Raw genomic sequence first — 22,549 nt, 5'->3', positions numbered from 1 at the left:
CTTCTTTCATTTGGGATCATCAGGCAAACTTTGGAGGTGTGGAACTTGAGGTGCCCTTGGGAGGTGGCTGAGTTTTAATAAATAATGAAGAGAGAATGTGCTTCTGGGAGGGGAGCTGAGCTGAAGCTCAGAGGAGTCGAGGTGGAGTTGGGAAAAGTTGCAAAGCAGGAACAGGCCAGAGGGGAGCGTCTTAAGATGGCAAATCCTAAAGGGAGGTCCTAGGGCAGCTACTGAGAAAGCCACCAATTGAATTATGGCCTCAGACGGGTGGTCACGAGGCATGAGCCAGGAAACCACGGGTATCAGAATTAGGATGCTAAATGAGGGGCTCCGGGTGACATGAAACAGATAGACTGGTGGTAATCGGGGGCTCAGGAGAGCAGTCAACAGTGCAGGTGGGAAAAGCTGAAAAATTCAAGCGCAGATTCTGAGTTGGGGTGTGCATCTGGAATCTCCACACTGGGGAAGCAGAGGCAGGGGGATTGAGAGTTCAGGGTTAACCTGGGCTATATAGGAAAGCCCCAAACAAGCAAAGATGAACTAAGCTATACATCTGACTGCCTACCCAGAGAGCAGAGTGCCCAGATACCAGCTTCAGGTGAACCCCACTGACCACAGAGAGCCATTTTGAGTTTCTGAGCAGGCAAGGGATGAGATGCGAGTTTTTCTTAAAGGAAAGAGAAACCAAGCTACAGAATAAGAATTTAGTTAGAAGGTTTTTTACAGATCTATGAGAAAATAAAACCCTAAATTCCTGTGGCAATGTGTGGGTTAAACGCTGGGTGTGGCCATAGGCCTACACTTTGCATGGCTTAGAAGAAAATTTGAATCTGGAAGAAGGTGGGGCTTTTTTTTTTTTTTTTTTTTTTTTTTATATATCTCCCTGTTTGGGTTTTTTTTTTTTTTTTTTTTTTTTTTTTTTAAATAAAACTCAAAGCTAATGTGAGGGTTCAAAGCAGGAAGGGCTCTTCCTTCCCGTGCAGAGCTCTGAAGGTTGGATTTGAGAGTTCTGTAGGTCTGCCTGTCCCTCACCTTTTGCTGGATCTCTAAGCTTGTGAGGAATACGATGGAGAACACATTTAAAACTTTCTCCCTGCATCATTTAGTAGAACAGTTTCTATCCTCCCCTCCCCCCCCCTGTGTCCCAGCTGCTTCTTCCAACAAATAAACAGAAAGTTCCTCAAACAATAACAACCAGCTGTGAGAAAGGAGAACCCCTGCCTCACCTCCCTGGGCTTATAGTCCAGGTTCTCTCTTCTCATCAAACATTCAGCCTTCCTGAGGTAACTCCAGGGGCCACAGGGGAGACCATTTCCTCACACAGGCAAATCCTGACCCCTGCTGTTTCCATCTCGTCTCCAGGTACTGATGAAGATGCCATTATCGGAGTCTTAGCCTACCGAAACACCGCCCAACGCCAGGAAATCAGGAGTGCCTACAAGAGCACCATCGGCAGGGTAGGTCCAGTTTCCTGATCTGGCAGGTGACCAGGGACTCTTCAGGCATCTTGGAAGCAGAATGCCACCTCCGCCTCACACACCATCCCCCTCCTGAAGCTAGACCCGAAAGTGACCCAATGCCTTAAGACTATCTGTGAAATTAGTGGTTATCAGAGCATAGGAAGTGGGGGAAGAGGGGGAAGAGGGGAGAAGAGGCAATGGGTACAGGGCAGCAGCTAGATGAGAGGATGAATCCTAAGGCTCTATAGCATGGTAGGGTGACTGTGGGTGACAGCTAACTGAATACTTCAAAATAGAGAGCAGAGATGATTTAAATGTTCCTCACACAAACAAATGACAACCATCTGAGGCCGACAGCTATGCCAGTCCCTGTACCTGATAACCACATGTGTACACACATTAAAATGCCACATTGCCCCATTAGTAGTAGTACAACAACTGACCATCCATTAAAAATAGGGATAGAAAACGATAGCTCAGTGGATTAAAGGGGCTTGCCCCTAAGCTTGATGAGCTGAGTTCAAGACTAGAGATCTGCCTGATGGAAGGAGAGAACCAACTTCACAGAATTGTCCACATGTGAGGTCACACACAAACACACACACACACACACACACACACACACACAGTAATGTAAAAAGAAAAACATTTGAAAAGTTTATTTAAAGGATATTTTTAATTATTTTATTATTTTAAATTATTATTATTCATATTATTAAATTATTATTATATTATTTTAAATTTAAAGGATATTTTTGCAAAAATCAAAACACAGAAATTCCAGGCCCTTCACACTCCAGCAAGCAGGGCTTTCTGTGTAATTGCATGCTTTCACTATGTGTGCCCAGGAGTTATCTCAGATCCAAGAATGGAAAACACACACACATACACTCACATACTCACGAGTGTGCCAGTTAATTTTAAAATGCCTTGGTTACCTCAAAAGCTGTGCATTCCTAAACCTTCCCCTGTTACCCCAGGCCCAATCGGGGAAGTGGCTGGTGGCCATTTACTCAAATCTCACATGAGTGGTAGGCTCTATCTCCTGCTGCTACTGCGTCCCATTCTTCTTCCCCCAGTCCAGGCGATTCTGTCCTTCCTCTCTGCATCCTTCCCCCCCCCCCTCCGCAACTCTCAGTGTCCTGCCCCTCGCTGAGCTATTGTCCATTGGCATCTTTATTCATAGACCAAAACACAACTGGGACAAGGACCTTCAACATCTGGACATGCAGATGAACAGCATTAGCACCAATCTCCAACGCATGCATGGCAGCTTAGAAATTCATCTCTTCACCCAGCATGCTCTAGATTTTGTCTGAACTCCCCACCCCTCCTTCACTCGAATTATTCAGCCCAGCCTTCCCACACACCACCATTAAAGCAGCCCAACCCTCCTGCTTCTTCATTGAGAACCTTGTCTCTGTACATCGGTGCCCAGTGACTTCATGGCCAGTGCAGGTGTCATGGGAGATGTCACAGCAAGGAACAGTGAAGCTGCTTCTCACAGATGGCTCCAAACTGCTTGCCAAGGTGGAGAGGGATGGAGGGGCAGGGCAGAGCTGACTCGATGCTCTCTGGAGCATCTACAGAAGAACTCTGAGCGCTCCTGTAGGTCATGGGTCAGACTGTCACCAACTGTCTCCAGAGCCCCATAAACTGTTCCCATCCCCAGGGAAACTGAAAGACACCAGTAGCAGACATGGAAAGTCAAGGGAGGTGTGGGCTATACATGGAAGTACTTTATATACATTACATTACATTACAACTCTTGTATCACACACTGGAGATTACCTTCTGAATGGAGCTAACCTATGGTAGTCTAAAATGACCAATATTAATAGACTTCTAATTCATTCATCCACTCATTCATTCATTCAATCCACATTTGTAGATTTAACATAAAGATGTGCATGAATGAAAACTATATATGTAATCCCAGCACTGGGGAGGAGACAAGAAAATATCTAAGGCTTGTTGGCCAGCAGTGAGCGCTAGGTTCATTGGAAGAACCTGTAGACCTCAGTTGTAGAGAGCAATTGAGGAAGACCCCAGACATTGACAACTGACCTTTATACACACTCATGCTTATGTGTGCATGCACACAAACACACTTATGTGTGCATGCACACAAACACATGTGCATGTACCTACACACAGGTATAGACCCACAACATTTATACACATATGTGTATGTTTATATACAAATATACACAAAATATTATGCCAGTGAGATGGCTTACTGTGTAAAAGTGCTTCTTGTCAACAACCTGAGTTCGGTCCCCTGTGATAGAAAGAACCTCTCTCTTAGGTTGTCCTCTGACCGCCACTTGTGTACTGCGGCACACCTCTACACACAAACAAATGAATGTAATTACCAATTTTAAAAGGAAAAATAGCTATGTGTTCAAAAATAAAATTTAATGAGAACAACAATATATATACACACACACAAAACCAAACACACACAAACAATGAGAGAGCTGGCATTGTTTTGCAAATCTCACTAAAGTTTTGGCTTAATGGGAAATGGCCGCACTCCCTTATCTGCTATGCTGTGTGGTTTTGGTTGAAGTCAATAAGTAAAATCTGGTCTTAGCTGGAAAATCAGGAAGTACTTAACAGGCTTCTGTGTGACTCTAGACATGCAGCTGTGTCAGATGACTTAGGAAAATGCCACAACGTGCTTCCAAGAGAGTGACAGCACAGGACACTCTTGCCCCATACTTGGATATGGTGGGTATGAGTGACAATAGCCACTAAAAGTAGACACGTTCTTCTTGTTGGTTCATTGCAGGACCTGATGGAGGACTTGAAGTCAGAGCTGAGCAGCAACTTTGAGCAGGTGATCCTGGGGCTGATGACACCCACGGTGCTGTATGATGTGCAGGAGCTGCGGAGGGCCATGAAGGTCGGTGGTCCCCTTGAACTTGGGTGTTCTCTGTGCACATGGTAATGAGCTCTCCTTAAGAAACATGACCGGCAGAGCTGGACCACGGGGCTCAGTGGTTAAGAGCGCTTGCAGCTCTGTCAGAGGGCTGTAGTTTATTTCCCAGCACATGCTGGACAGCTCCCAACCACCAGTAACTCCAGCTTTAGGGCCTTTGACACCCTCTTCTGGCTTCCTTGGGCACTGCACTCACAGGAGCAGACCCACATACATCATCTGAAATCTTAAAGTTAAGATTGGCCTATGGTTGAACCCTTCTAATATGGGGGAAGAGAGACAAGGAGAAACAGGTTTTCCCTTCTGATATATACATGGCTGTTGTAATTAAGAAATCCCCAAAGTTTGCTGAGCCATTTGCTGCTCCCTGGGACTGATGGAAGAAACTGGCTGCTGGTAGGACCCAGGTGTTGGGCAGGCAGGGGCATTCTCTGTAGCTGAGCTGCTTGGCAGCAAGTGACTCTGAGAGGCCAGTGTAGCCGCCCTCCTTTGCTTATCAATGCTATTGCACCGTGTAGAAGGTGAAACAGGGAGATAACATCTTTACCAGAACATTCTGACCTTCAGAGAAAGAGAGCAGAGGTTGAAGAAAGAGTAGAACCCCAGAGGGCAGAAACGGCACCTAACCTGTTATGACAAACAACAGATGGCTACTGGGCCCTACAAATGTGCATTATTATTAATAACGATATGGTAAACACACTGGGCTTGGGCGGGGCAGGTAAAAGCTAGCAGACCCTGTTTCCAGACCCGGGTGAGCTGCTATTATACTCGGCAGCTTCCCGCCTGCATTCTTTCTGAGTGTGGGACTCTGTTTTTAATTAGTAAATGCAATTGTATTTTATTTGTTTAACCATGCATAAAAACTGCACATTAACTTGATCCACTGGCTCATCTCATCTCACCCCTGCCCTCATATTTAGGGAGCTGGCACGGACGAGGGCTGTCTGATTGAGATCCTGGCCTCTCGTACCCCTGAGGAGATCCGTCGCATCAACCAGACATACCTGCAGCGTAAGTAGCATCCCCCAGGCCCTGGCCCAGGTTGCCCAGGACTTGAAAGGAAGGCTCGTGACTATCACTTCTCAGCTATTAGACTATGATGGCATTTTCTACCATTTATTTTATTTATTTATCGTGAGTTTTCTGCCCTATCTGTGGCCCACCTGGGTGCTAGGGATGGATCCCCTGGTCTCTCACAAGCCAAGCCAGCACTCTAGGTTCTAGCACAGAGCTACACTCCATCACTGCTGTTCCCTGTGTTTTAAAAGTCAGTATGGATTGCTTCTGAGGAGAAAACGGTCACACAGTAGGTCTCTTGCTCAGTTGTTCAGAGCCTGAGCCTAAACCTTGAGGGTCTGGAGTTAGAGCCCTGACCCTAACCCAGCCTGACCCAGGATTTGGAGTTAGTCCTCTAACCTGGAAGGTTTTGGATTTAGCTTCCAACCCTGACCTTAGCCCCATGCAGGTCTCTCCACCCCCACAGATAGCAGAATAACGATCTGAGGGAGGCAAGAAGGCAGTCTGATTGACTCTGACCCTGAATAGTTTATTTTTGGCCTACTTAAGCACACCACAATTTGGTGAAAATTTTCCTGGTGATAATTACTCAATCCTGTGTGTACAATAAAACTTAAGATGACTGCTTCAAAACTCTGTTAAGTACATGTGACATCTTCCATAAAGATATATTCTATAGATTGATTACATGTGATACCTCCCATAAAGATAAATTCTGTAGATTGACAAGTTCATGATAAGGGTCTGGGGAGAATCCCTGTGGTCTCAGCCACACAGAGAGCACAAAGGTCACCAGGATATTATCCAGATCGGCTCCCAGCCTTCTGGGAAGATAACAGGTTATACATCCCTTCCTCTGAAGGAGCCGGCCTGTGTATTTAACACTCCTGGATCTCCTTGTGCTTATGTGAGCCCAAGAACCCTCCATGTCTCCTTCACATCCCCACCCACGATTTGGAGTTGGCACCCAACCCTGACCTCAGCCCCACCCAGGATTTGGAGTTGACCCCTTAACCCTGACACCTGTTCCACAGTGGCTTCTGGGGGCGGTAGAGAGTGTGACTCTTCAGGGAGATCTGTTAGAACTTTTCTGGGGACTTCTGTCCAGTGACACTGGTCACCTTGCCAGCTTCCGTTCAGACACATAGCATTTGCATAGCAAAGTCACAGACAGAAGAAGACCAAGGAGGACTCCAGCCCACCTTCATCGTAAGAGACAGCTGCTGTCGATCCTTCCCACTATGACAAGTTAGCACCTGGGTCATTTTTTTTTTAACCAAAGTTGTTTTGTGGTTTGTTCTGTTGTTGTTATGAGCTAATGGGCTTTGTTAGAATTGCTTATGGAAGCATAGGTGAAAGGTCACCTACAGGAGCATGGGTACTTTACCTATTAATGGTTACATCACTCACTCCAACCTGGGGCCTGGCAAAGTTCAGATTTTGAAAACCTCACTTGGCAACACCTTGGTCTGTGCTGTTCCAGTGAGCAGGCTGGCTGGAGGGGGTTGGGGGTGGGGGACAGAGCAGGCCGGAGGATGACAGCATTGGGCAGGTCTCTGTTCTGATGTACCCATTTCCAATTTCTTGGTAGAATATGGAAAGAGCCTTGAAGAGGACATCTGCTCTGACACATCCTTCATGTTCCAGCGAGTACTGGTGTCCCTGACGGCGGTGCGTGGCTTCCTCGGTCCTGCCTTCTGATAGGGGATGCTGGGTTGATTGAAGCGCTCACCCTCTGCTCTTCATCCATTCAGTCTCCTAAACACAGATATGCCCCAGGCATGGTTCTTGGGCCGCTCTGTTCCTACATCAAATTTCTCCTCCAGAGACCCTGGCTAGTCACGCATGCACAACCATTTCTTGTACTTTAATTCACTGTCCACATGGCCCAAGTTCATGTCAGCTGTTGGATAACAAGGATATTGAGATAGATACTTCCTGTGTTTTAGATGTTTATGCTGTGCAGGGCTGCAGAGGTTAAGATTACCTCTTGCTTTTGCAGAGGGTCTGAGTTAAACCTTGAGCATCCCAAGTGGATGGCTCATACCACCTATCACTCCAGGTCCTGGAGACCTGATACCCTCTTCTAGCCTTTCGAGGCACCTTTGCACACATCACACACACACACACACACATACACACACACACTTTTTTTCATCCTTTTTAAAGAACAGCCTACCAATCTGGAGGGCAGTGCCTACCTCTCACTCCTGAGGGCTCCTCCAGGGGCTCCCGTGACCTTCCCTGATGGAGCTGATGTATTTGGGGTTGGCATTGTGTCAGCTTTCCAAGTTCCACCTCAGGTCTAGCGTTCTCTTGACCATGAAGACTGGTCAGTTAAGAAGGCCGAGTCAGCTGGGTGGGTGCAGTGGTGGGAGTGCGGGTGGGGGTGGGATGGAAAGATGTATTGCCCCTCCACTAGGAAGACACCTTTGCAACATCAGGAGTCACAGCGGAGCCCACGCTCCGCTGGGACCAACTCCAGAGCATAGGTCCAAGCCCTGTGACAGAAGACAACAGTCCTAACTCCTTAACCTGGAGACCCAGCTTTTACTATGGCTTGTCTCAGTGCCTTGGTTTTCCAGGCCTTCTGTCTTAAGAGTCCCTGCCATCTCCATGGGTACTCGCTGCCATGGTTACTTGTGTACCTCTCTTCCATCTCCCCACAGGCTGGCAGGGATGAAGGAAATTACCTTGATGATGCACTTGTGAAGCAGGATGCCCAGGTTAGTGGACCGAAACTTCCTTCTTGCAGTTTCTTCTCTAAGACAGGCCTCACTTGGTTGGTGGACAGCCTCTTCTACTTCAGGGTATATTAGTCTGGCTGAGGTGTGTTATGAGAAAGACTCTCATAGACAGTCTTTGATTAGCAGGTCTTTCAGGGGTGCCTGGGACCCCAGGTAGCTCAGGGCACTGTTTCTGTACTCCTGGATTCCAGGTCTTCTCCTCACAATGAGGACTCAACGAGGATCCCAGGGAAGTACGGAACCCCACCCCACCCCATCCCACACGCACTTGCGTGTGTGTGTGTGTGTGTGTGTGTGTGTGTGTGTGTGTGTGTGGCTAAGGAATAGAGCCCAGGATGTGCCCCATAGTATGCAAGTGCTCAGTGCTGAATGGCACAAAGGAAAGGAGCTGCCGCTGTTCTTCATACGTCCCTAAAGAGAGCAGGAGGTAGGACCTGTAAACACCATGTGACTTTCAAAAGAGAGCTGCTGCCCTGGCACTCAGCACCCCTATTGCTTCCTGACACTTGTCCCTGTGGCCAAGTAGCACATAAACCCTGGACCTTTTGTAAAAGCCCAACACGCCCACCTGACCTTTCCTAGGCAGACCATTGAATCCTTTTTTTTTTTTTTTAAGATTTATTCATTTATTATATGTAAGTATACTGTAGATTCAGACACACCAGAAGAGGGTGTCAGATCCCATTACAGATGGTTGTGAGCCACTCACTACGTAGTTGCTGGGAATTGAATTTGGGACCTCTGGAAGAGGAGTCAGTGTTCTTAACCACTGAGCCATCTCTCCAGGCCACCACTGAATCCTTATACCAACCTTAGGACTTTAACCCCCATTTTACAGGTAAGGAAACTGAGGCTCAGAAGACACCCCTTGCCTGAGTTCAGGCCAAATCATGGCGTGTCATAGTTACATTTCTGGGTTTCTTGTGCTACAACAAAACACCATGACTAAAAATCAAGTTGTGGAGCAAAAGGTATATTTGACTTACATTTTCATACTACCGTTCATCATCAAAGGAAGTCAGGACAGGTACTCAAGCAGGGCAGGAACCTGGAGGCGGGAGCTGATAAAGAGGACATGGAGGGATATTAAGTGACTTACTTCCCATAGCTTTCTCTCTTTTTAAAAAAATATTTATTTATTACATGTAAGTACACTGTAGCTGTCTTCAGACACTCCAGAAGATGGTGTCAGATCTTGTTACAGATGGTTGTGAGCCAACATTCCCATAGCTTTCTCAACCTGCTTTCTTATAACATCCAGGACCAGTGAAGGCCAGGGGTGGCACTACCCACAATGGGGGAGGGGCTTTCTCACATCAATCATGAATCAAGAACATGCCTTACACACTTACCTACAGGTAATCCAAGAGAGGCATTATCTCAACTGAGGCTAGCTTGCGTCTCATTGACGAAAGACCAACCAGGATGTGGGAGGACTGGGATTTGGGATTTGTGCTTAGTTCCTCCATTGCTAACCAACACCCAGCTGTAGCAATGAGTGTCTCCACTCCACATGCAGGGTATGAGCCACAGCGGAGCATGGAGGAAAGAGCCTGTTGCTTGCATTAGAAAGAAGGGAGTGTGTAGAGTGTGCTTGCCTTGGAGTGTGTAGAGTGTGCTTGCCTTGGGCTTCATGGAGCCTCTGGGGCTGCGTGACTGCTTATGCTCTGGTGCCGGAAATCAGCATCATGTCTCTGCCTTCCTTTATTAACACACCAGGGTGTTCATCAGGATCTTCTGCAAAACAGAATTAACACACACGTGCGCACACACATACATCAGAGAGAGATGGAGAGAAAGACAGAAACGGGGCTTGGAATGGGGTTGTTTCAACCTGTTGTAAGCTGAAAACGCATTCCAGTGGGAAGCTTAGCAGCAAATTCCCCGTAGTGTGTGGGTTGTCTGCCCTTGGGATTGTGTAGCTACCTGGAAGTAAGGCTCACTACTTGATGAAGTCCCAAACTACATCGGCTGGCCCAAGGAAAGATAGAAATGCAAGCCTTGACTTTTGTTCTGATTTCTGCTGCCTGTATGTTGCTTTCATGCCATGGTAAGATTAAAGTAAATGGAATTCTCTCTCTCTCTCTCTCTCTCTCTCTCTCTCTCTCTCTCTCTCTCTCTCTCTCTCTCTCTCTCTCTCTCTCTCTCTCTCTGTGTGTGTGTNGTCTGTCTCTATCTATCTCTCTGTATCTCTCTCTCTCTCTCTCTCTCTCTCTCTCTCTCTCTCTCTCTCTCTCTGTGTGTGTGTGTGTGTGTGTGTACATTTATTTGCCTTTTCAACTAACAAAACACCAAGCAAGCTTGACTCTTAAAAACTTTAGAACGCTTTGCCAGGTGCTGGCACATGTCCTTTTTGGTGTTTAAACTCACGTTTTGTTTGTCATCAGGAACTACTTGAGGCTGGAGAGAAGAGATGGGGGACAGACGAGGTGAAATTCCTAAGCATTCTCTGTTCCCGGAACCGGAACCATCTGCTCCATGGTGTGTAGCTACCTCACTGCCTTGCTCGGTCCTGCTAGAATGGTGGGACTTACACTAGAACATAGAATCGTAAATGTTTTCAAGGTTAATTTATTTTACATGTATGAATGTTTCGATGGAATGTATGACTGAACCACGAGTGTATCTGGTGTCCTTGGAGATCAGAAGAGGATACAAGATTCCCTGGACCTGGAGTTACAGACAATTATGAGCACCAAGTGGGTGCTGGGGAGGAACCTAAACTCAGCAAGAGCTCTTAACCACTGAGCCATCTCTCCAAACCCTGACAGCCTTTTAAAAAAGAATATCTTTTATTTACTGTTTGATCATCCCAAACATGTATGAAATGTATCTTGATGTGTACCAATTGATGACCTTTCCCTCACCATGATACAGAAAAGAAACTGAACTGTTGGATATTACCCTGCAAATGTAGGAGGTAATTACGTGAATGAAGGCCAATTTTGAAAGATTAATTTGAGTAACTGACAGGTATGCCATGTGTCCCTAATCGTTTAGCATTCCTTATTCTAGGAAACCAACCTTCATAACCAGTTCTTGTCCTAGCATAGCCCCAAGACAGCCTTCCCCACTACCTACATAAGAAATTAACCTTCACTCCCCGAGGCACCAGCTAAACAAATGTTGGTTGGTAGTTATTCCTATTTCACACCACTGATGGACTTGCTCAGGGGTTCCGTTGAGTAAGATGAGGCGGGGGTAATTTCACTTTTTATTTCCTTTGTTTGATCTTCCTAATTTGCTTCTGGTAATTTCTAAATTTTGCAATGTGCTTTTAACATCTTTTGGGGGGAAGGAACACTAAACTATTATAGAATAATTGTTGTAGGCTAAGTCTCCTTATAAACAGCAGTAAGGATTCGGTGGGGTAGTTTGTCTTGGAGATGGGCTTTTTAGACCTTCATGGGCACCATCATTTTATAAACCACCATACCCCTGTCATACAGAGTTACAAAGCTTGTGGGAAATTGAAGGCGAATGGGTTTGCTAAATTGAAAACACAATTTAACTGCAAAGTTTGACACATTTACAAGTTGTAATTATTCTAGATATTCCTCAGTGGCAAAAAGAAAATAATAATAAGCAATTATTCCTGTTCATAAATCATAGGCAACCATGAGACTGGGGCTTTGCTTTCCTTTATTTTATTGGTTCCCCTTGCCTGGTTACAATGTGAGCTCCCCCTTGCGACAGTTCTCCAGAACTGCAGGTCCCAAGAAGAATTTGCTAAGAATTTTTAATTTCAAGTCTGTAGATGGGCAGTTTAAAATTACCTGTTAATAAATTACCAAGATACATGTTTTTTTGCTTTTTGAAACAGGGTTTCTATGTATATCCATGGCTGTCCCGGAACTTGCTCTGTTGAACAGGCTAGCCTTGAACTCACAGAAATCCTCCTGCCTCTGCCTGAGTGCTGGGATTAAAGGCGTGAGCCACCAACAAGAGATAATATTTTAAGCATTATTTAGGTAGTCAAACTAAATCATCTTGTTACCAACAGTAGTGTCCAAAACTAAGGGTTTGTGGGTAATTTTCTGTCTCATTTTGTTCATGCGTACAGTGGGGGCTGAATTAGCTTCTTTGACTCTGGGCAAATATAACTAACAGAAAGGAACGAGAAAATACTGGTGGCTCCCAAGACTGGAGGGAGATCTGAAGCCCTTCATGAGGACAGAAACCAAGGTGCTTCTAGGCAGGAAAGGAGGGAACAAGATGGCCCCTGGGGCTTGTGGCTGACTAATAAGTGACTCCAGCTGCAGCGAAGACTGTCTCTAATAATAATAATAATAATAATAATAATAATAATAATAATAATAATAATAATAATAATGTGGAGAGTTGGGAGATGGCTCACCAGGGAAGAGCGCTTGCTGGGCAACCATGAGTGCCTGAGTTCAAATCCCATATGCTCACATAAAAAAGCCAAGTATTGTTGCATGTGCCTGTAAGCCCAGCATTGGAAGCCAGAGACTGGTGGAGCCTGGGGGTTTGTCAGTCAGCCAGCCTAGCTGAAATGGTGAGCTTCCCACTCAGTGAGTGACGCTGCCTCAAAGCAGTAAGATAACGAGGGATGGAGGAAGACACCAGTGTTCTTCTGTGCTCTTTGTGTGCACGAGTACATGCATAACAAGCCATGAAAGCACATTTGAAATGAATTAGTTAATTAAAATACGTTAGAAATAAGACACCTGATACCAGCTTCTGGCTCCCACATGCATGCATGCACACACATTCTCGTACATTAGTACATACATATACCACACCCCACACAATTTGTTTTGAGCTAGAGTCTCATGGTGTAGCCCTGGCTAGCTTGGAACTTGTTGTGTATGTAGTACAGGTTAGCCTCAAATTCACAGGGATTCTCCAGTCTCTGCCTCCCTAGTGCTGGGATCACAGGTGAGCACCGCTATGCCTGACCACACAAAATTAAAAAGACAAAGCAAGAAAGCCATCTCCTTGGTGGACAAGCCGCTCTAAGGACCCCACCAAGCTGAGGTTGTGATGTAAGTTGCTGGACATTGGTGTTCCTTGACTGACCACCTGTGAGACCCACGCAGACGGGGAATAGGACAGTGTGCCAACAAAGGTCACTAAAAAGATAAGCAAGACATGTCTGTTCTGAGAGGTCTCTAGAAGAAGAGGAAAATGTATTCATCACATTCAAGAGTCCTTGACAAAAAGCAAACTAAACAAGAATAGTAATAATGAGGTGAAGAATTTATTAAAAGGTGCTGTTATCATATCTGCCTCAGTTTTGAGGAAACAGAATTATTCTCGTCTTGACGAGCCAAATGGACGAGGAATACATAGGTGACTTCCGAGGCCTTGTGTAGTCCAGGCTGACCTCAGGCTTAGCGTGTAACTGAAGAAGTGCTGATCCTGCCTCCACTTGCTATGAACTGGAATTACAGCATGAACCACCAGACCCTGTCTGCTTAAACAAGAAGAAAGCAAAGGTCCCCAAAGACTCTTTCCACTTGACATGGAGGACCAAGGTCCTAGCCAGCGGAAGAGGGTGACTGATGCTCTCAGCGCTCTTCTTCCTGGATGGGCCCCGTCCAGCAGGCCGCATCCTGCTAGGGTGCTCACCCACGGGACTGATTTCCTCTTGAAATGTACCAAAAAGAAGAAGAAGGAGAAGGAGAAAGAGAAGGAGAAGGAGAAGGAGAAGGAGGAGAAGCAGAAGAAGGAGAAGCAGAAGGAGAGGCAGAAGCAGCAGCAGCAGCTTGTATTCATTCTCTCCATAAATTTTAGTTTTCTGAATTTAAATTTTATTATATTTATTTATGTATTTATTTATTTAGAGAGAAGAAGAGAAGGGGTGTGTTGTGAGGGGATGTGTGCATTTGTGTGCGTGTGCATGTGCACACGTGTGTACATGTGTATGAGTATGCAAATACTACTGGTCACATGTAGAGAGCAGAGGATGACTTGCCCAAGTCATTTCTCCTTTCCTACCACGTGGGTCTTGGGGACCCTCAGGTCATCAGGCTTAGCTGCCAGCGCCAGCCCTGGTCTCTAACCCACACTATGTTGTTATTGGTCGTAGTGTTTGATGAATACAAAAGGATCTCGCAGAAGGACATTGAACAGAGCATTAAGTCTGAGACATCTGGAAGCTTTGAAGATGCCCTGCTGGCTATAGGTAAGCTGGTGAGCAACAGAGCTAATTCCATTGATGTCACATCCAGATGTCACAGAGATACAGAAACACGTCTTCCTGAAATTAAAGTTGTTTCAATCACTGAGGGTACATTCTAAAATTTTAAAAAAATAGTAAGTCAGCCAGGCTTGTCTGGAACTTCTGAATTAATGTGATCTTCTCTCCACAGTCCCCAAGTACCTGACCTACAGCCATGTGCCACCACACCCAGTCAGTGTTCTAGAATATTTTGCCTGCATATATATCTGTGCACCACATGTTTGCAATGCCTGTTGAGGCCAGAAGAGGGTACTAGAGCCCCTGAAACACGAGTTACAGATGGTTATGTGCTACCACATGGGTGCTGGGAACCAAACTTCTGTCCTCCAAAAGACCAGCCAGTGCACTTAATCACTGATCCATCTCTCTGGCCCCAGAATTTCTTTTCCTAGTCTCATTCAGTAGCCAGAGTTGACTTTGAACTTGTGGCAATCCTCTTATCTTGGCTTTGTGAATGCTAGGTTCATAGACCTGAGACACCCCATATGACTGTTTTACAACTTTAAACAAGAAATATTTGCAAAGCTGGCTATGGCACACACATGTGATTCCAACACTTGGGAGGTGAAGGCAGCCCCGAGGATCAATAGTTCCAGATCATCCTCAGCTACATAGAGAGTTCAAGTCCAGCCTGGGCTGTGTGAGAGCCTGACTGCTGTTGTGCCAGGGGCTCATGTCTTTGGTCTTTGGCACTGCTCTATCCCATTGTAAGAGAGAGAGAATGTCACGCTAGCTGTATCTGGCGAGTCAATGCGTGGTGGGTTTAAAATTTGTTTCATTTAGATTTTATGTATATGGGTGTTTTGCCTGCATGTATGTCTGCGTGCCATGTGCATGCCTTGTGCCCTAAGATGTCAGAAGAGAGAATCAGATCCTTTGGAACTAGAGTCACAGACAGTTGTGAGCAGTCATGTGAATGCTGGGACCTGACCCCACCCCACCCCCAGTCCTTTGCAAGAACAAGGACTCTTAACTGCATAGCCACCTCTCCAGCCCCCTAATAACTGTTTTATACGGCAGTTGTAATCATCACTCTGGAACTACAGGCCACCCTTGCTCCGATGGCCTTCATTAATGACTTCTGTAGGAACTGCTAAGCTGAGGAGCCTATCCATCTGAGAGAGGCCCTGGTGGCAGGAAGCGTTGCTTGGCTTAAAGAGGTCTAACAAAGCAATCAGGAAATATTTCCTGGGACTTTGTAGAAACCGAGTCTGTCGCTTTTCTTTGTTCTTGGGTTTTTTTTTTCTGTAATCTTTTCATTCTTGTGTTTCTATTTTTAAAAATAGAGATGATTTAATTAAGAGACAGGAAGCGCTGGTGAGAATGGGGTGGGCTTGTGGGCAGGGGGGTGGCGTCTGCTCATGTCTTCCTGTCCATTTTCTCCACAGTGAAGTGCATGCGGAGTAAGCCTTCGTATTTCGCTGAGAGACTTTATAAATCCATGAAGGTAGGCGGCTGTGCTTTGACCATTTGAAAGACCATGGCATGTCTTTGGTTCACCTTCTTAAGTTTGTCACCCAAATTCAACTCTGGAATATTCAACTCAGCTCTGTGTCGTATCCCTCGTTGGCCTTGCGATGTGTGGAGCTTTATAGGTATGGATTAATTTTAGCCCCACAACAGAAACAGGACCACAGACTGTAGGTTAACAGGTAAGGAAACTAAGGCATACACAGTTTATTTACACTCTTCATGGAGGGAGGAGTGCCCCAAGGGGCCTAACTCCACCTTTAGAGCCAACTTCCCAGATCTGTGTTGGACTCTGCGCAGGCAGTCCTGCCAGGAACCCCTAAGTGGGATAGGAAACCAGAAACCCGAGAGCTTGGGTTTTGTTGTTGTTCCTGTTGTTTTGTTGTTGTGAAACAAGTTCTCGTGTAGCCCAGACTAGCCTAGAATTCTCTGTGGAACTGAGGTTGATCTTGAACTTCTGATCACTGTGCCTCAGCCTAGGATCACAGTCTTAGGATCACAGGCCTGTGTCGTCACACTGGGTGGAGAATCCTTGTCCTTAAAGAATATCTGTCCTTAAGGAAAGAGCTAGCATGCAGAAAGAACCCAGGGTAGAATGGAATGGAAGACAGGATCTCAGCATCCCAGTATTACAGCAATAAAAAAAGACAGTGGAGTTTTTCGGTATTCTTGAGGAAGGATTTGAAAAGAATATAGAAGGAAATTGAAGCCATGAGTTCTGGCACATGCCTGGAATTCTAACCCTTGGGAGGCTGAGAAAGGAGGATTGCTTTGTTTGAGGTTAGGCTGGGCTACATATAGCAAGGCCTTGTTTTACTAAGGAGAGAGAGACAGAGACAGAGAGACACAGAGACAGAGACAGAGACAGAGACAGAGAGAGAGAAGGTTGTTATGTTTAAGTAGAACCTTGGGGGAAGCTTTCCACATGGGCAGGGGAGGAAAATTGCAGACGAGAACAGTTGGCTTCTGGCCAACACATAGCATGTTGGGAAGGTGGGCTGTGTCCAGCCTTCCATCCCAAGGTGAGGCACGAGGATGTTCCTCAGGCCTCCCAGGTCACACAGGAAAGGATGCCGAACAGACTCACTACTGCCTCGTCTTGCCTTGCTGGACCATGAACAGCATCACCTGATACAGGATCGCACTCCCTTCCTCAGGGCTTAGGCACTGATGACAGCACCCTCATCAGAGTGATGGTCTCAAGAGCAGAGATTGACATGCTGGACATCCGGGCGAGCTTCAAGAGGCTCTACGGGAAGTCTTTGTACTCTTTCATCAAGGTAGGTGCATCATCAGGGTCCGGCCTTAGGGTGTAGCACCACTGGCTTTCTCCTCCTTGGCATCTTCCATTCCCAATGAAGATGGCCCCTACTTCAGGAATTCCTAGGCTCTCCTCCTTTCTCGTGGTATATAAGCAGTATTTACCTGCTAAGTACAGTACAAGTTTCATGTTGGCCCCAAATAAGAATGGACATTCGGGGGCAGTGATTTAGTTCTGCTTTTATTTAAAACATGTGTAGAATAACAAGCCCTGACATGGGGCTGGTGAGATGGCTCAGTGGGTAAGAGCATCCGACTGCTCTTCCAAAGGTTCAAATCCCAGCAACCACATGGTAGCTCATAACCATCTGTAACAAGATCTGACGCCCTCTTCTGGAGTGTCTGAAGACAGCTACAGTGTACTTACATATAATAAATACATTAAAAAAAAAAAAAAAGCCCTGACATCTTAAGTAATTCGAGTGAACACAGAGTGTGAGGAGGAAGCATCACCCCTGACCTCAGTCCCAAAGGTTGGTGAGAATGAGTACCAGGGGCTGAGTTAATGGATAAGCAGTTAAGAGAACTGACTGTTCTCCCAAGGGACCTCATTTCCATTCCCAGCACCCACATGACAGCTCACAACCACCCATAACTCCAGCTCTAGGAATCTGACCCCCTCTTCTGGCCTCTGTAGGTAGTGTGTGCATGTGGTGCCCAGACGCACGTAGGCAAACTACTGGAACACAGAAAATAAAAAATAAAGGAAGAAAATGTTAAATGTGTTAACAGCCTCGCATAATTTATGCCAGTATTTGACACTGCAAACTTTAGGGTCCTTGAGATACATAAGACCTATGTCTGTAACTGGCATATACCCCATTATTTGAACTCTCAATTGCTTTTATTGTTTGTTTCTTCTACCCAAGATCTCTCACACGATCCTTAAATGCACCCAGTAAGTGGGGAAATAAACTGAACAAGTTTGTATGTTTTCATTTATTTTCTGTTGTTGGGTAAAGGCCTTGCCAAAAGCAACTTATGGAAGAAATAGGTTATCTTGGCATATAGTTTCAGAGTAGTGAGGGCATGGCAGAAGGCCAAAGGAGCAGGACGTTGGCTAGTCACATTTTATCAGAACACAGGAAACTGTGAACAGCAAGTGGGGCAAGGCTATAAAACTCCAAGCTGGTCCTAGTGACACACTTCCTCCAGCCAGGCTGTGCCTCCTGAAAGGTCCACAACCTCTCTAAACAGTGCCACTGAGGAGCAAGTTTTCAAACATGGGAGCCTGTGGGAGACATTTCTCATTAAATAACCCACCTCGAATTCCTATAACCTACTCGTTTTCACACAAGAGCATTTCCTAAGATGACCCTTGTAAGGAACAGCAGGTCCTCACAGTTGGTCCCCTGTTCTCATGCGAACACCCTCTCTTTACAGCAGGTCCAACAGTAGCTATCCACCAGGGTGTCAACTTCTTCCTTCTCAGATCCTTGCAAACAGAATTCACAGTTACTAAATTTTAATGAATACTTTTAAGAGCAGAACTTCCACATCTGCCTAGTAATGATGGCAGAAGCAGATGAACCCAGGCCAGAGGGGTCTGATGGAAATAGGAGAAAGCTTCCTCCGCCTGCCCCCACCCATTTACCATTCTTCATTTGGTACCAGACAGCCAGGAGTTATAAGGTGGCGTGGGTGTGGTGAAAACTGACTTGCCCCTCACAACCCCTAATTAACTGGGCCTCTGCTTCTCTAAGAAGCTTGGAGAGTCTCGTAAACATGAAGCTGAGACTAATTTTGGAGAAGCTTGGGTTGCCCACACAACAAACATCTCATTAAGATTTGACCTGTGAGTTAAATATCCTGGATAGTAGAGAAGACACTGGCCATTTGAGAGCTGCTGTTGACAGAAGGAAGAATGGGGACAGGGGGACACGGGGCTGGGGGTGGGGTGGGGGCTCAGTGGGCAAAATGCTGGTCGTGTAAACGTGAGGACCCAGCACCCACATAAAAAGAGTGACAGCGACAGCAAGCATCTGTTACCCGAGTGCAGGCAAAGGTGGAGGCAAAGGCAGAGACGAGAGGATCCCCTGGGCTCACTGGCTAGCTGGTCTTGGCCAGTTGGTAAGCTCAAGTTCAGTGGATCTCGATAATGTGTAGAATGAGAACCTTGGGAGAAGATACCCTACATCACACACACATACACACACACACACATACACGCACATGCACATGCACACATGCACATGGAGGGTGGGAGGGTAGAAAATGAAAGATTAAACTGTCACAAAACTCCTGCCTGTGCTGGTTAGCTTTTTGCTGACTTGACATAAGCTAGCATCATCTGAGAAAATGCCCCTGTCAGATTGCCCTGTAGGCAAGCAAGTCTGTGAGGCATTTTCTTCTTTGATGATTGATGTGGAAGGGCCCAGTCCACTTTGGACAGTGTCACCCCTAAGCAGGTGGACATGGGGTATATAAGAAAGCTGACTGAGCAAGCCATGGAGAGTAAGCCAGTAAGCAGCACCCCTCCATGGCCTCTGCTTCAGTTCCTGCCTCCAGTTTCTTGCCTTGATTTCCTGCCCTGGCTTCACAAATAGACCTTTTCCTCCCCAAGTTGCTTTGGTCATGGTCTTTATCACACAGCAGCAGAAACCTAAATGGGACAGCCCCAAAAGAAGAGGATGACAAAACACTATGCCAGTAAGGGACTTTAATGCATACTTACTGTTTCACAGGGCACTGACACAAACTAATAATATATTACTATTCATTGTGACAAGCATTAAAATTTGAACTCTTAAAGTCAGAGGCACCATATGTTTTGGTGCCCATTGAGAAAAAGTAACCCAAACTCACTTATTGAGCTTAGAGTCTTGCTTGTTAAGTGTACACACAAGGCCTCCTTCAATCTCCAGCACCAAAAATATAAATGAATAAATAATAAGGAAAGCCGCAATGTATTCATTAGGCTATAAAAATTTCCATATAGAAATTATAGAACCTCTCTGGAAGTCTATTTTGCAACTCATTTCAAAAGTATTAGAAAAAAATCCACAATTTTAATCTAGTAATTTTCATTTTTTGAGAATGTATTCAAAGCAAAACTTAAAAAAAAAAAAAAAAAACCTCAGAGGCTAGGTGCTTTATTAAGCAAAGTTTGCTATAATGAAACATTGGAGACCACCTAAACATCTGACAATGGGTAAGAAAATGTTCTGTAATCACTAAATAATACTGTAATTTAAAAACCAGGATATAGCCAGGCGTGGTGGCGCATGCCTTTAATCCCAGCACTCGAGAGGCAGAGGCAGGCGGGTTTCTGTGTTCAAGGCCAGCCTGGTCTACAGAGTGAGTTCCAGGACAGACAGGACTACACAGAGAAACCCTGTCTCGAAAAACCAAAAAAAAAAAAAAAGATATAGAAGGATATAGAGGTTGAGTGTACAGTTCATTAGTAGAGCACTTGCCTATTCTTGCCTAGCATGAGGACGGCCATGATTTGGTCCTGGCACCACCAAAAATAAAGAGAGCAAAATGAGGACATAGATGAATTCCGTCCTAAAAATCTCATCACTTAGGTATCTGCATGCACAAATAAAGAACTGGAAGGAGAGGAACATGTCAGAATGTGAAGAACAATGATCCGTAGGTCATGAAATAGTAGGTGGTTCCTATATTCTTAAGTACTTTTTAAAAACACAGAATAAGTATTACCTTTATGTGTGTGTGTATGTATGTATGTATGTATGTATGTATATGTACATATATATGTGTGTGTCTCGTGTGCAGTGCCCAAGGTGACTAGAAGAGGGCATCAGATCCCCTGGAGCTATTATTATGGGCAACTGGGAATATCAAAACCCAAATTCAGATTCTATGTGCGAAAAGGAATTAATCTTAGTGGCAAAGGCATTTCTCCAGACCAAAGCATTACTTTTGTACTAAAAACATTTTTTGAGGACCTGAGAAAATCCAGTGAGGTTTGCAAAGTAAACTTAGGTGACTTTGAACTGTGTGACCTATCCAAGAGCATCTTACCCCACTGGTTACTGTGCTCTCCTTCCTCCCAGGGTGACACTTCCGGAGACTACAGGAAGGTTCTGCTCATTCTCTGTGGAGGAGATGACTAATCACGGCACAGGACAGAAGGCTTCTTAACACTGATTTTTTTTTTTTTAACTTCATTTTTCTGCACTGCTATTAACATTATCTCAAATGCTTATTTCCAATTAAAACGCCTCCAGTTGCCTCCTGGGATGCAGACTATGTTATTATCGTCTATAATTAGCCATTTTGATGCCTTAAACTTGTACTTTCAAAGCTTTCAAGACGTACATGGAAATTTAGAATTAGAAATTGAAATGTGCTCCACGTCTTTATCAGATTATTTCCTCGTTTGTGTTTTGTAGAGATTGAATGTACTAAATCCTTTTAGATTTTCTTTTCAGTACAAATTTTACAGAACAGAAGCCATTTTCTTCCCTGGGAAGCCAGTCATTTCTTCATGTGGGGCCATCAGCATCTCTTCCTAAGATTAGCCATCTGGTTTCCTATTCTAAACAGATCCAAAGTTCTCACAAGCCCCCTTTCTTTGGCTCTGCCTATCATGTTAGTTGACAGTTGCTGACTATAATGGGGCTTGCTTCATCTTCTACCTTGAGACCACTTTCGCCCCGGGAAGTGTATGTAACAAAGTGTATGTACCAGCTCATCAAACAAGTTCAATTTCAAGTGTGGCTCAGCGGGTCCCGTGTGCTTGGTTGTCACTCGTGCTGAACATTCCTCAGTCTTAGGATCACTGATCTTGCTCCAAGTGACGGTCAAGAGTGGCCTCAGCCAAGGCTGCTCTGATAATGCAATGCTCTGGGTGTGGCTGACCTCAGAAGAGTTTTGCTGCTAAAAATAATTAATCTCGTTAGACTGTTTATTTGATCCCCACTGTGCCTTTTTGATCTTATTCAGAAACTGTGCTTGCATATAATCATGAAGTTTGGTTTGTATACATGAGACATTTTTAATTAAAAATAGTGACGTTAAAGGGGTGTGTATTCTTTCTCTGATTTTTCTACCCTAGAGATTTCTTTTCACCCTAAACCATGGAAGGAACTACTTTCGAAGGAATACTAAATTTACTAAGGATTCTAAGTTTCTACTTAAATTAACAATATTTTAAAAACACATCAATCGTATGTCAGCCTGCTTCTATAAGGCTAATCTTTACATTGGAGAGGTGGAAGCAGGAGGATTAGAACTTCAGGCTGTGCCTGGCTACATAGCCAGTGTGAGGCCAGATAGGGCACATGAGTCCCTGTATCAAAAAGTCAAAGCAAGATCTGGGGAGCTGGCTCTGTGAGTAATGTATTTGCTGCAGAAGGACAAGGAGCGGTATTGAGATCCCTGGCACCAATGTGAAAGCCAGGCAGAGCCAATG

General features: G+C 45.2%; 1 protein-coding gene across 3 annotated transcripts in view; it reads left to right on the top strand.

Moving 5' to 3' along the window:
* The window catches only part of Anxa4 (annexin A4), a 56,291-nt gene extending 34,135 nt beyond the window's left edge, over positions 1 to 22,156 (top strand). For all 3 annotated transcript variants that reach the window (XM_021190349.1, XM_029534952.1, XM_029534951.1), the window contains exons 4-13: positions 1,363 to 1,457; positions 4,255 to 4,368; positions 5,328 to 5,418; positions 7,016 to 7,095; positions 8,094 to 8,150; positions 10,559 to 10,652; positions 14,227 to 14,322; positions 15,768 to 15,826; positions 17,007 to 17,129; positions 21,189 to 22,156. In XM_021190349.1, coding sequence (XP_021046008.1) covers positions 1,363 to 1,457; positions 4,255 to 4,368; positions 5,328 to 5,418; positions 7,016 to 7,095; positions 8,094 to 8,150; positions 10,559 to 10,652; positions 14,227 to 14,322; positions 15,768 to 15,826; positions 17,007 to 17,129; positions 21,189 to 21,248 — 869 coding nt within the window. In that variant the 3' untranslated portion in view covers positions 21,249 to 22,156. The remainder of the gene's footprint in view (positions 1 to 1,362; positions 1,458 to 4,254; positions 4,369 to 5,327; positions 5,419 to 7,015; positions 7,096 to 8,093; positions 8,151 to 10,558; positions 10,653 to 14,226; positions 14,323 to 15,767; positions 15,827 to 17,006; positions 17,130 to 21,188) is intronic.
* The last annotated feature ends 393 nt before the right edge of the window (positions 22,157 to 22,549 follow it).

This window comes from Mus pahari, chromosome 2 (genome assembly GCF_900095145.1).
Source record: "Mus pahari chromosome 2, PAHARI_EIJ_v1.1, whole genome shotgun sequence".
NCBI lineage: Eukaryota > Metazoa > Chordata > Mammalia > Rodentia > Muridae > Mus > Mus pahari.
Note: the sequence above shows the minus strand (reverse complement) of the source record. Positions and strands in the feature narration are given on the sequence as shown.